The following is a 13,931-nucleotide window of genomic DNA, read 5'->3' on the forward strand; positions in this document are numbered from 1 at the left end:
ATATATATATATATATATATATATATATATATATATATAATGCTGCTGTTCACGCTCCATCCTCGTCACTTCATTAACTCGTTTAAAAAAAAAATCAGCCCTCTCCGCTCCGCTGCCCGGCTCCTCTTCGGCGCCGGTGCCTGGGTGCGGGGGATCCCCGGGATCTGGGGGTCGCGGCCTGCGGGCGGCTGGGGCTGGGTTGGGGTGGTTATGGCGGAGCTGGATGGGGGGCGGGGAGTCGTGGGGGGAGCGTGGGCTGTCAGCCGGTGGGGTTCCTGGTGGGCCTGCAGTGCCCCGTCCTGCTGCGTTGGGTTGGGGGCGCGGGCCGCGTTGCGGTGGGGTGCGCTCCTGCTCCTGGGTTTGCTCTCCAGCCGGTGGCCCCTGCGGGGCCTGGTGGTCGTCCTTTGGCGCTGCCGCGGCCTGGGGGGCCCTGAGGTGTTGCGCTTGCTCTGTCCTGGCGGGGGTCGAGGGCTCCCCTCTTTGGTGGAGATTTTCATGCACGCCAGATCCACCACACCAGCATCTATCGAAACTCAGACACAATCTTCCTCAGGTCATTGAATCGGTGGAGGCTGGTGTCTGTGGATCTCACTCCGCTTCGTCTGTCCTTCCTTCCTTTCCTCAGTCTCTCCTTTGGTCTCTTGAGGTCTCCCTGATTTGTTGAAATTTAGATGTCTCTGGGGTTGGTGAAGGACTCTGGTTGGTGGCCTGGTGGGTGGTGTCTGGTCGGTGCTGGATTTCACTTTCCTTTCTTTTCTTTGGTCCTTTCTCGGGTTTCCTGACAGCCTCACGACTCTGGCTGGAAGTGTTCGGTTTAGGGAAACGGTATGGGATTATTTAATTTTTTTTTATAAAAAAATAAATCAACTTCATCAACTTGTTTAAAAAAAAAAAACGTCCTCTCGCAAAAAAACGTTTGCGTTATCTCGCCATCTTTGCGTGGGAACGCAATCTTTGCCAGAGAATGCAAAGGTTTTTTTTTTCCTTACCATGTCACCCTAGGGGCTCCGTAGATCAGTGTAGTGGATGGTTGACACATTCATGCCGTTTTTTTCCCTCGTTGCATTGCAAGGGATATTTTCCCTTGCAAATGCGGGGACGTGGATGAAAACCTTTGGCCGCACAGAGAGCAGCGTATTGATCGTCAAGAGGGGGAAGGTGACGATAGTGACTGCTCAGTAAATTCTATAGAGTAAATTTGACTCTATTTTGAGTTAGACCAAATAGACTCAGTTTTAAAGTAATATTTACACTTGCAGGGCTTAAAGTACTCCGGCACGGTGCCGAATTTCTGGCGTAAGATCCACTAGCGTAATGACAAATCCAGAGAAGTAAATATTTGACATATTTGACACGTCTGGCAAAACACTGCCAATGCGGTGAGAAGGCCAACTTCAAAATAAACCTTCCCATACCAAGTAATACGTGGAGCGCAATGCCAATGAACGCTTTTATTTTGAAGTTGTTCCTGGAAGCATTTTGCCAGTCGCGGGCCACAGCGCAACGGATGACTTAACTCATCCTGCGGAATGTGTGTTTGCCGTTACTATTGCCGGCGTAAACAATTGCAACCAACTTCAACAAAACAACTTTGTACAGAAATCACGTTCGATCACCAATAAGGGCACTAAAATAAGACTTAATTACGCTAATATTGTATTACACGGTACCTTTTGCCAGTGTTTGGGGCGTCTACAGTGTTAGCTACAGCTAGAGTCATCAGACTACTTTTCAAAGGCAGTCTAATCAACGTGATGATTGCACACTTTAATGCTGACAGCCGGACACAGTTGCCGTTACTTGAGATGAGTTTAATAAACTGAGCTCACTCAATTGTGCACTTGACGGTCGACCAAATTCCCAACTGTGGGTCTGTTGTCACTTTGTCTCACAGACCAGAAACTACTCATCTCAGAATTTAATTTCATACAAAGTGCTGTGCATGGAGTAAAAATCAGTCATGGAATAAAGACAGGTAAAACAAAAATAACACCATATAAATTAATAGTTATCTTAAGTGAGTAAATGAATAAGTCAATAAAATACCACAAGTAGGTAAGTAAATAAAATAAATAAATAATAACAAAATACAGCAGGCACCATAAAACATTGAAACAATGATGAGTCTCATGCAGAGTCAAACACCAAAGAACAAAGATGTGTTTTAAGAGTGGGTAGAGAGGGAGGTTGCCTAATATTTAACAGAACGTCATTCCAAAATCCATGGAGAGAGATTTGTCTAAATGCTCCCTAACTTTCTAGAGAGAAAAATAATGTCATCAACCCTTGAGTGACTTTTATTTGTTTTCACTTTTTTTATCTTACACTCTTCTAAGCGTAAATATTACTGAGTCTATTTGGTCCCACGCTAAGTAGAGTCAAATTTACTCGACAGAATTTATGTGTAGTGAAAGTGTTACAGTAGTTGGTTCTTCATTTACGCTGTGCGATAGATATATTTTAGTTATTAGTTTTTCATAAATATACAGAATTCCGCTTACACTTTCTTTTGTTGCACTCTAATGTATACGTAACTTTGTGTGAATAAAAAGTGTTGCAATTTCCTTGATTGAGTTGAGTATGTCAAACCGCAAACTTTGAAAGCTGCTCTTGTAAAATCATTTCCCCCCCTCAGTTTTATATATAATTGTATTTTGTTAACGGCACCTCTGCTGTTGTGACAAAACATCTAATGATTTTGACCTTCAGTGCTCACAGAATGCCAAAGGGACGACACATTTTGGGGGCACTGACTACTTGTATGATATAGAAATTTTATTTTGACACCTAGGTAAGCTGTTTCGGAAGAGATATGAGCTTTTGCAGATGATCCATGGTGTTGTGCAAACTCATTCAAGTTACGTCTGGCAAAAGCACTAAGTGAATGCAGATGAGCCAAAGCAATTGAGAAGGATCTTTGCAGTTGTGACAGTGCCGACTCTTTGTTTGGGAAAGGAACTTGGAGTGAAGCATATGTGACCAGTTTTGGGATAGATATGTGCTTTTGCTAATGAACTGATAGGTTGTACACAAATGTAAGTCTGTTTGGCCAAATCAGCTTGCCGTTTTGAAAATATCTGTTTCAAGAAATGTGCCAAACCTATGGAGAAAAACTTTAAATGAGCATTCCCTCCAACAATATTCATATTGCATTTTGATAAAAAAAGAAATAAAATTCTCTTACAAGAGCAAGATCAGTGTTTATTTGAACAAGTATGTAGTGCTGTCACTAACGACTTTAAAAAAAAATTGAGTGTCCTATCGATTATTCCATCGATTAATTGAATAATCACCCCCCAGTTGAATTCAGTTGATATAAATACTCATCGTTGTTTATTTTTCAGTACACATATGCACATATTACACAAACACCGAAAATTTTTATTTTGCTTAACGGTTAACAATCGCGATTAGCATTTGCTTGTCGAAGCCTTTGCAGCATACCAACCGCACGGACAGGTTTTTCAAATAACTTACTTTAGGATCCCGTGCCGTCATCCAAATGTTTTCCTTGGTTCCATTCCATTTTTCCCATAAACATCATGAGTACTCGCTTATTGTTGCTTTGTACTTAATTATGCCACTAGCTAATGCTAATCTAGCTATTGGTATTGCAAAATTAGTTTATTTCAAAGTTTTTTTTTTTAAACCTTACACAGCCACTGGACCAAAGCTGCAATTAATCATGTCGTGGCAATTAATATTTTGATGATGCACATTTACAAGTTGCAATGGTCTTAATGCCTTATGTGGGTGCCTTAACCTAAAAATATGATGTTTATATTTTAAGGCATAATCATAATCCTTGGGTGCTCAGTAGTAGGAGTTCATTGTTATTTTACATTGTCCTACGCTTGTGTAATGTTGAGTAACAAATTATATTAATAATTTGATACATTTATCTTTTTCATTTTGTTAAAAAAAAACTTATTGTGTTAGTAAAAGGGTTCATTAAACATAGAACATTTAATATACAATAGACAAGGAAGGAAGACAAGAGACTTTGGCTACGTTTACACTGCAGGCAAATGCGACCAAGATCGGATTTTTTTGCCCTAATGCAACCTATATCCTGTATCTGAATTTTGTCTGAACGGCTTAATTCCGATTTTTTCATATCCGACCTGGGTCACTTTCATATGTGGTCCTAAATCGGATATGTATCCGAATTTTTGCATTGCGACCGCAGTCTGAAAAGTCAGGTCGCTATCGACCTCGATGTCATCAAAAGTCCAATATGCGCTCCGCGCGGGCAGGGGCATTATAAGCTTGATTTATGCTTGATGCATCCGCGAGGTCCGCACAGCTCGGGAGACATCACGTACGTGAACCGGAAAATATGTTTCGAGTAACAGTTGTGACTTTATATTTGACTTTAATTTAATCTCACTTGAAACATGAAGTATAAAGATGACATTTGTGGTGGCCACGCAATGACGTGACGTCATCGTTATGAGCGACGTTGTAGGCTATGCGCATGTGGGTCACTTTGGGGATGCATAATGTTCACACAGCAGACAGACCAAGGTCGCAATTATTAGGTAATGTGAACGCTTACTCAAAAAAAATCGTATTTCATCAAAAAATCGGAATTGAGCATTAAGACCCGCCGTGTGAATGTAGCCTTAGATCAGGGGTGGGCAAACTTTTTGACTTGCGGGCCACAATGGGTTTGAAATTTTGACAGATGGGCCGGACCAGGAGCATTTGGACCTCATAGCACAGTAAAAACACACAGATAAATGTACAACCCAATTTACTTATAGTGTGCACGTAGGACTGCGTTTTTCAAATGTGCAAAATCCACATATTTAAAACAGCTTTTCCAATAGCTTCATTTTTATTGTTTTAGCTCAACTTTTGCTGTGTTTTTATGCTTTGTAAAGTGACCTTGGGTGTTCTGAAAGGTGCTGTTTTTAAATGAAATGTATTATTATTATTATTATGACTATTATAAAATAGCCCTAATCCAGGTAGTACGTTTGCCTCAATGAATATGCAAGATGCGGCATTTACACACTATTTGGCAAAGTGGGAGGAGAAATGTAAATAGATTATAATAGCACATACACTGTGATCTGTCAAACCTGGTGACTGCATCTCTTTTTAATAGATTTCAATTCAAGGCGTAAAGTTAAAGAATTTTTTTCCATTGGCCCACCCATTTTTAACCCGGGCCCACAGTGCGTGTGACACATGCGGCTGCATGATAGCCGCTGCTGCCTGTCACGCGCTGAGGACAAAGCGCGTACATCCAATCCGTCTCTGACCACTTTTCCATCTCCGTGGGGGACGCATAGCACACGGTGTTTGTGCAGCAGCTCAAAAAGAAGCCAAAAGCCAACGAGGATACGCTCATAGAAGTGCTCGACGCATGCCCCGGGGATGTATTCACCAATATCAACAGTCTCTTGCATGCGCGCTCCTCACCTCACCCATGACAACATGTAGAAAGACTATCTTCAGCTGTCAAAAGGATCAAAACACGCAACAGTGCCACAATGTTGACTGATAGACTGAACTCTTTGTCCCTGCTTTCTTTCAAAAAAGAATTGACCGATTCTTTGGACTATCAGGACATTATTGCTGTGTTCAACACAAAACCGTGCCGTCTCCTGCTGTAAATGTCCAAATCCAAATCCAATAAGATAAGATAAGATCCACTGATTGTCACACCCATCTAAGTGGGGCGAAATTTGTTCTCCGCATTTGACCCATCCCCTGAGGGAGCGGTGAGCAGCAACAGCGCCGTGCTCGGGAATCATGTGGTGATCTAACCTCCCAATTCCAACCCTTAATGCTGAGTGTCAAGCAGAGTGGCAATCGGTCCCATTTTTATAGTCTTTGGTATGACCCGGCCGGTAATTGAACCCACAACCTCCCAGTCTCAGGGCGGACACTCTAACCACTCGGCCACTGAGCTGAACAAAAAAAAAAAAAAAAGATTTTTTTTCTAGCCTTATTGGATAAATTCGGCGGGCCGGATTGAAAAGCATAACGGGCCGGATTTGGCCCGCGGGCCGGGATTTGCCCATGTCTGCCTTAGATTGTTTTTACTCCTGAGGAGAACGGACAGAGATGTGCTCAGTTACAATCTCCAACCCTCTCTGAGGCACATTCTCCCAAGCCCTCTCTTTTTATCATTTTTTTTTTTACAGGGAGTGCCAACAACGAAATGTTTCAGTCCCTGTCCTGCGATAAGGGCTGTGTGTAAGTTCTGCAGCTGCAAGAGCATGAGCCATGCTTTGCAATATTATAAGAATAAATATGGGATAATTTATGTAAGTTTATTCTAACACTCTAGTTAGCCAATACAGATGATTTGAAACTGGCATTTTAAAAACAATTTAAAATCGTCAGAGTGATCACAATTTTTTTCACTCTCTACTGGAAGTCATCAGACGGATTATTTGTTAAAAAAAAATGATGTGATGCAAAAATGAAACCAGCTAAACAAGAAAATACATTATTTATCCAGAGTTTGGTTTAGTCTATGGATTATGGCTTAGAGGAAGGTGACCACCTCTCAGTTCAGTGATGTGTATAATTCAAACATTTTTGTAGATTAGTTTTCAGCAACACAAAAATAGTTTTGTGTCAAAATCTCTGATGGCTTTTTGCATTCAAGTTTATGTATTTTATATTTGTTGTCAATTCTGATGTCCAAGCAACATATAATCCGTATTTATTTTGTTTTCTTTTGCGTTTTTCTTCTCCTACAGGTAACTCTTGTAGCCCTGAAGTTGGCCTGATTGCACACCCTGGCTTCTTGACTGTTCATTTAAGTAGAAACAGTGGGATTGCTCTAGAAGGTTACCACATAAAACATAGGATATACTTTGGAAAAAAGGGAGAAAACTTTGAGGTAAAACACTTTAAAACAGATTAGTACGAATGCATAAAAAATTGAGGGCCAAATGAAAAGGGGGTGGCATGAGAAGAAAGTGCAAATAATGGTGGTGGTAAATCATGAGTAATGATTGGTGGTCGGTGACTAACTGAGCTATTGAATAATACTGTTTATTTTGCATCTGCTCATGGATAATAATAACGACCTTATAAATTGTTATTCTTCCAATAGAAATATGAAGATTCTGTGTCCTCTGTGTCCATTAACAATTTAAAAGAGGGAGAGAACTACTGTGCAAAAGTGCAGTACACTTATTTTGATCATCCTGTCGGGCTGCCCAGCTGCAAACAGTGTGAAGTCATCCCTCAGTCAGGTGAGACAAGCGGATTATTTCTTGTCTATGATTTAGAAACATAAACTTCATATTATCCGCCTTGTGTCAATATGGTTTTCGGGAGTCCACAGATTTGTAAACTCATAAATTGGTTGATTAATCCCCTTAACCCTAGCCCTAATTTAGGCAGAAGAATGAGACTTAGCCTTGACACCGTGCCCAATTTCAGTGTGTCAAGTCAAGTTTACGTCAGGGATTCCCCCAGAAAACATACCTGGTGGTAGAGAAGCCCAGTGTCGGCCCACCATGTTTTTGTAAAAACGTTGAAAGTTGACAGGATTTTTTGAAATGATCACTATTATGCCATCCATCCATCCATTTACTACCGCTTATCCGGGGTCGGGTCGCGGGGGCAGCAGCTTTAGGAGGGAAGCCCAGACTTCCCTCTCCCCCAGCCACTTTGACCAGCTCCTCCGGCGGGATCCCAAGGCGTTCCCAGGCCAGCTGAGAAACATATGGCACTTTTCCACCAGACCGGTTCCACACCGAAATGGCATTTTTTGTCCCTGGATGTTTGCGTTTCCACGTGACTTTTTCGCTTGCCTGGTTGTGTGTTCTCATTCACTTGAAGGAGAGCTCAAGCCGCAGTTAAATGAATGATGCTGAGCTCTCCATTCAGAAAAGCCGGTCATGAAAACAAGATCGCAATATTTCATCCATGGTGGTCCATATGAAATTGTAAATACAATTCAATTTGGCGCGACTTGCCACTCGTGAAATGTTATGGCAGAGCCACATATGGACAGTTCAAATGATCCCACCCCCATCCTGCCGCACGCCTGTTGTAATGGAAAGGCAATGGAGGCTGTGTAGTGTTGTTCCGTGTGGTGTGGTGGCGTGCCGTGCTGGGTTAATGGAAAAGAGGGAATAGTCTCTCCAACGTGTCCTGGGTCGTCCCCGGGGCTTCCCGCCGGTGAGACATGCCCGGAACACCTCAATAGGGAGGCGCCCAGGAGGTATCCGAACCAGATGACCGACCTACCTCAACTGGTTTCTCTCCACGCGGAGGAGTAGCGGTTCGACCCTGAGTCCCTCTCGGATGACCGAGCTTCTCACCCTATCTCTAAGTGAGAGCCCAGACATCCTTCAGAGGAAACTCACGTTGGCCGCTTGTATCCGGGATCTTGTTCTTTTGGTCACAACCCAGAGCTCATGACCATGGTTAAGGGTAGGAACGTAAATCGACTGGCAAATTGAGAGCTTTGCCTTTCGACTAAGCGGCTTCTTCACCACAACGGACCGATGCAGAGTCTGCATCGCATCACTACAGACGCTGCACCTGCCTGTCGATCTCCCGCTCCCTCCTGCCCTCACTCGTGAACAAGACCCCAAGATACTTGAACTCCTCCACTTGGGGTAGGCTCTCATCCCCGACCCGGAGAGAGCTCGCCACCCTTTTCCGACTGAGGACCATGGTCTCGGATTTGGAGGTGCTGATCCTCATCCCAACCGCTTCACACTCTGCTGCGAACCCCTCCAGTGAGAGCTGGAGATCACGGCTTGATGACGCCAACAGCACCACATCATCTACAAAAAGCAGAGATACAATTGTGAAGCCACCAAACCAAACTCAACGCTTCAGGTGCGCCCAGAAATTCTGTCCATAAAAGTTATGAACAGAATCGGTGACAAAGGGCATCCTTGACGGAGTCCAACCCTAACTGGGAATGAATCCGACTTACTGCTGGCAATACGGACCAAACTGTATAAGGGGGCTCGGTGCCCCGTACTCCCAAAGCACCACCCACAGGACTCCCCGAGGGACACAGTCGAACGCTTTCTCCAAATTCACAAAACACATGTAGACTGGTTGGGCGAACTCCCATGCACCCTTGAGAACCCTGCCGAGGGTAAAGAGCTGGTCCACTGTTCCACGGCTGGGACGAAAACCACACCGCTCCTTAATCCGAGATTCGACTTCTGGACAGACCCTCTTCTCCAGCACCCCTGAATAGACCTTACCAGGGAGGCTGCGGAATGTGATCCCTCTATAGTTGGAGCACACACTCCGTTCCCCATTCTTAAAAGGGGACCACCACCCCAACAACATCTGCCAACCCAGAAGCACTGTCCCCGATGTCCACGCGATGTTGTAGAGGCGTGTCAACCCTGAAAACCACACAACATCCAGATTCTTTAGAAACTCCGGACGGATCTTATCCACCCCCGGGGCCTTGCCACCGAGGAGCTTTCCAACCACCACAGTGACTTTGCTCGCAGAGATAGGAGAGTCCACCTCAAAGTCCTCAGACTCTGCTTCCTCAAAGGAAGGTGTGTCAGTGGAATTGAGGAGGTTTTCGAAGTATTCTCCCCACCGATTCACAACGTCCCGAGTCGAGGTCAGCAGCACCCCATCTCCACTATACACAATTAATGTGTTAATGTTGCACGGCTTTCCTCTTCTGAGACGCCGGATGATGCACCAGAATTTCCTCGAAGCTGTCCGGAAGTTGTTTTCCATGGCCTCACTGAACTCCTCCCATGTTCAAATTTTTGCTACAGCTACCGCTGAAGCTGCAATCCCGCTTGGCCAGCTGGTACCTGTCAGATGCCTCCGGAGTCCAACAGGCCAAAAAGGCGTGATAGGACTCTTTCTTCAGATTGACGGCATCCCGGTTAAGGATTGCTGCCATGACAGGTGCCGACCACCTCACGGCAACAGCTCCGATGGTCCGCCTCATCAATGGAGGCGTGAAACATGATCCACTCGGACTCAATGTCCCCCACCTCCCTGCCGGACAAGGGAGAATTTCTGCCGTAGGTGGGCGTTGAAACTCTTTCTGATGGGTTTCTGCCAGACATTCCCAGCAAACCCTCAGAATACATTTGGGTTTACCAGGTCTGACCGGCATCTTCCCCCGCCATCAGAGCCAACACACTACCAGGTGGTGATCAGTTGACAGCTTCACCCCTCTCATCACCCGAGTGTCCAAAACATGTGGCTGCAAATCCGATAACACGACTACGAGATCGATCTTGAAACTGCGGCCCAGGGTGTCCTGGTGCTAAGTGCACATATGGACACCCCTATGTTTGAACATGGTGTTCATTATGGACAATCTGTGACGAGCACAGAAGTCCAATAACAAAACACCACTCTGGTTCTAATCGGGCGGCCGTTCCTCCCGATCACGCCCCTCCAGGTCTCACTGTTATTGCCCACTTCAGCGTTGAAGTCCCGCAGCAGAAGTCCCCAGGGAGAGCGCTCTTCAGAACAACCTCCAAGGACTCCAAAAAGGGTGGGTACTCTGAACTGCTGTTTGGTGCATATGCACAAACAACATTCAGGACCCGTAGTCTCATCTACCGGGGTGAACCCCAATGAACAGGCGCTAAGCCGGGGGGTATAATAAGTATGCCCACATCTGCTCTGCGCCTTATCACCGTGGGGAACTCTAAAGTGGAAGAGAGTCCAAACCCCTCTCGAAAGGATTGGTAGCAAAGCCCAAGCCCTGTGTGGAGGAGAGTCTAACTGTATCTAGTCGGAATTTCTCTGCCTCACGCACAGCTCGTGCTCCTTCCCCGCCAGAGAGATGACATTCAATGTCCGAAGAGTTAACTTCTGTAAAATGAATTTGCATTGTTTATTACTGTTAACATTCCTTTTTTTTCCTTTTTTCGGAGAGCTCAGTGTTATTCATTTAACAGCCTTTTCGTCAACATCTCATCATCATCGCTCTCCTTTGTGTGTGTGTGTGTGTGTGGTCTTGTTTTTGTTACATAGTGGGGTCAACATTTCGGGATTTCACAGAGTTGTGGGGCCCCACCCGTCCATGTGGGGCCATTTTGCTAGGCCCCACAAGTTTAGACCTCTTTTTGAGGGTCAAGACTTTGTAACAATTATAGACCAGTCACCTTCATTTTTTTCCTCTGCCTTCCCTTAACATTTCACTCTTGGAAATATGCGCTTAGACAACCTAGGGTGGGGTTGAGATGTCCCCCACTTCCTACCTAAGCCAGAGACAGTCCAAAAGAGATTACACTCTTTTGAAGTCAACCACAGGCCATGTCACCAGGATGTAAATGTTTGTTTTTCACCAGCCAGAACCACAAGTTTATGGCACCAAAATATTTTATCAGAAAGCTCCATCTTCCCCCCCTGCTGAGATTTCAGACTGGCAGTCTGCAAACTCTTCTAAATTCATAAACAACATGAGCGTTGGAATCCTGGTCAGTACATTCCAGCCTTCTTGGAGGTTACACGTGACCGGAGTGCCTTCAAGTCGTGACTGCCCTCACAAGAAACACCTATGACCCACAAAGCAATCTAACACATTTCACATAAGAAATTCATCACATACAAGTGAACTCACGCACAACTGAATGTTTCACCTCATGTATGTTTTTTGAAAAAGAATGCCATATGTATTTCAACAGGAATGATGATGGTAAATCAAGAGATTATTTAGTTACTCTGGAAAGAACTAAATGATCTCATGATCCGTTATTAGTTGATATGTGTAACGATAACATGTTTTGCTTGGAAGAAGGAGGAGCTTTATGACGTTTAATCCATTCTTCGCTGATTGGATATTTTCACCAGAGGCGGACTTACCATTAGGCAAACCTAGGCAGTTGCTTAGGGCCTCACGTTACTAGAGGGCCCCATAAAATTCCTCATACACTAATAGCCAATATAATTTTTATTTATTTATGCACATTAATTATGTTTTTGATTCAAATCATTTTGCTAAAATGCCAGCAGAAGGCTTCTTGTATCATATGTCTCTTGCCCGTCCCCGCCACCCCCACTCCCTCAGTTTCCCCTAATGGATCAGTCCATCTCACTGCGCATGTGCATGCGCAAAAACAGAGCGGAAGGGCGCGAAGTGACGGCAGTGAGCAAAACTGAGAAGAAAGGAGAACGTAAAAATTGAAACGAAGTTATCCCAGTGGGGCTGAAAAGAATGAGGAGGAAAGCAAAAAGTTGATTGCCAAGTTACCAAAAAGGACAAATATTTTCAATGCGTCTATGGCAACTTACAGCCTGCAGCAGCAACAAGATCGACGCCTGTTGCGAACGCAAAAGTAGTCAGTAACTGTTCAGCTGGTGACATTTCCTCTGTATTGATAAGTATTTCTTCATCTCATTGAACTTGGGAGGGCCCGTTATCGTTGCAGCTTACCACCCGCATGACGGTTGCTATTTTTAGAACAAGCCGGGACATGTATGTCACTACCCTGCCTACGTGACATAGCAAAACTGAGAAGAAAGGAGAACGTAAAAAATGAAACGAAAATTGTCAAGTTCTCCACGTCTCAGTAAAGTCGTCCACATCTCAGTCAAGTCGTCCTCATCACCGACAAGTCATTTTCTAAGTTGCGACCAGCCTGCTCTCGCCCAGTCCAGTCATGGCGACCAGCCTGCTCTCGCCCAGTCCAGTCATGGCGACTAGCTTGCTCTCGCCCAGTCCTGTCATGGCGTCCAGTCATGGCGTCCAGTCCAGTCACGTCACGTCCAATCATGGCGTCCAGTCCAGTCCAGTCACGGTCTACTCACCTTACTCTGTATGTTTCAATAAAGGTCCTCACATTGCCCTTCATTCCTGTTTCCCCGCATTTAGGTCCCTCATCCTCGCAAGGCCCAACCATGACACAAGGGGGCAAAAGTATGACCCCTGTGAATGCGCAAAAATTGGCTAAAATTGGACATAGCTCACTTCCTGTAAATTGACTTCTTTGTACGTCTGAGGGTGCTTCACATTACTGCAAATTCTCGTAGCCCTCTGTCAAACGTGCTGAGATTGTATTTTGTTTTTCCACTGCAGAGCCATTTTTTGTAATTATGTATGACAAATTTAAAAGATCTAAATTTTGGTCAGGCCCGACAACCTGGTTTATCTGTATGTCGTCAAATTGGTCGATAATTGCAGATAATTATCTGCAGATTTCTTTATTATCTGGTTTATCTGTATGACGTCTGTTGTAGCCTTAATGTCCTTTACAACAATTAATTATGGCCAACAAGATCCACATTTCATTTTTTGAGAGGATATTATGCCAACGCGCTTCCACAGACATAAGAGATTGTATGCGTGCACAAGGTCATTCAATCCAAAATGCTATGATCAAAATAAACTGTAGCTACTAAATCAAATCAAACAAAGCAGCCTGTAGGCGCGGTTGACAAAGTTTCCACACTCTTAATTAGTGCACCTGGTTCAATCAACTGGGCTTGTTAATGAGGCTGCGTGCACACTATAAAGGGTGCTGTTTTGAACATATCTGGCCACTAGGTGGCATAATTCTCGTTTAAAATAAAAAAAGCCAAAATTATATTCAACCAATATTAGCTCCAACAAACCGGTCCCTATTGTTACGCGTACCACTGTAACAATATATAATTATCTTTTGGAGCCAAGATTCCAAAGCCTTTAATTCTAAACCAAACATTCATCTATCATAATGCCTTACTCTGAGGCAGGAACTAGCAAACATAACTTAGTTATTAGTCTCTCCAATGTATTCGTTTTGGTCTTTAGACGTACGCTGCGCGCCAACCCTTTAGATCCAGGGTGTGTCTCCAGTACTCTTACCAGGATCCACAAGGTGCGTTTGAGTCTACAATCAATACAATGTCACCTTTTATGAAATTTCTTCTGGTGCGATTCCATCGCTGCCATTCTTGCAGAAGCGGGAGATACTCTTTCAGCCATCTTGTCCAAAATAAGTCAGAGATGTATTGGA

General features: G+C 44.2%; 1 protein-coding gene across 4 annotated transcripts in view; it reads left to right on the forward strand.

Moving 5' to 3' along the window:
* The window catches only part of ifngr2 (interferon gamma receptor 2), a 60,055-nt gene that overhangs the window by 30,311 nt on the left and 15,813 nt on the right, over positions 1 to 13,931 (forward strand). For all 4 annotated transcript variants that reach the window (XR_013295898.1, XM_077579707.1, XM_077579706.1 and 1 more), the window contains 2 exons: positions 6,723 to 6,865; positions 7,082 to 7,223. Coding sequence is in view for 3 of the 4 variants with exons in the window: in XM_077579707.1 (XP_077435833.1) it covers positions 6,723 to 6,865; positions 7,082 to 7,223 (285 nt within the window). In the remaining variant the exon portion in view is untranslated. The remainder of the gene's footprint in view (positions 1 to 6,722; positions 6,866 to 7,081; positions 7,224 to 13,931) is intronic.

The sequence above is a fragment of the Vanacampus margaritifer genome, chromosome 11 (assembly GCF_051991255.1).
Source record: "Vanacampus margaritifer isolate UIUO_Vmar chromosome 11, RoL_Vmar_1.0, whole genome shotgun sequence".
NCBI classification, from domain to species: Eukaryota; Metazoa; Chordata; class Actinopteri; order Syngnathiformes; family Syngnathidae; genus Vanacampus; species Vanacampus margaritifer.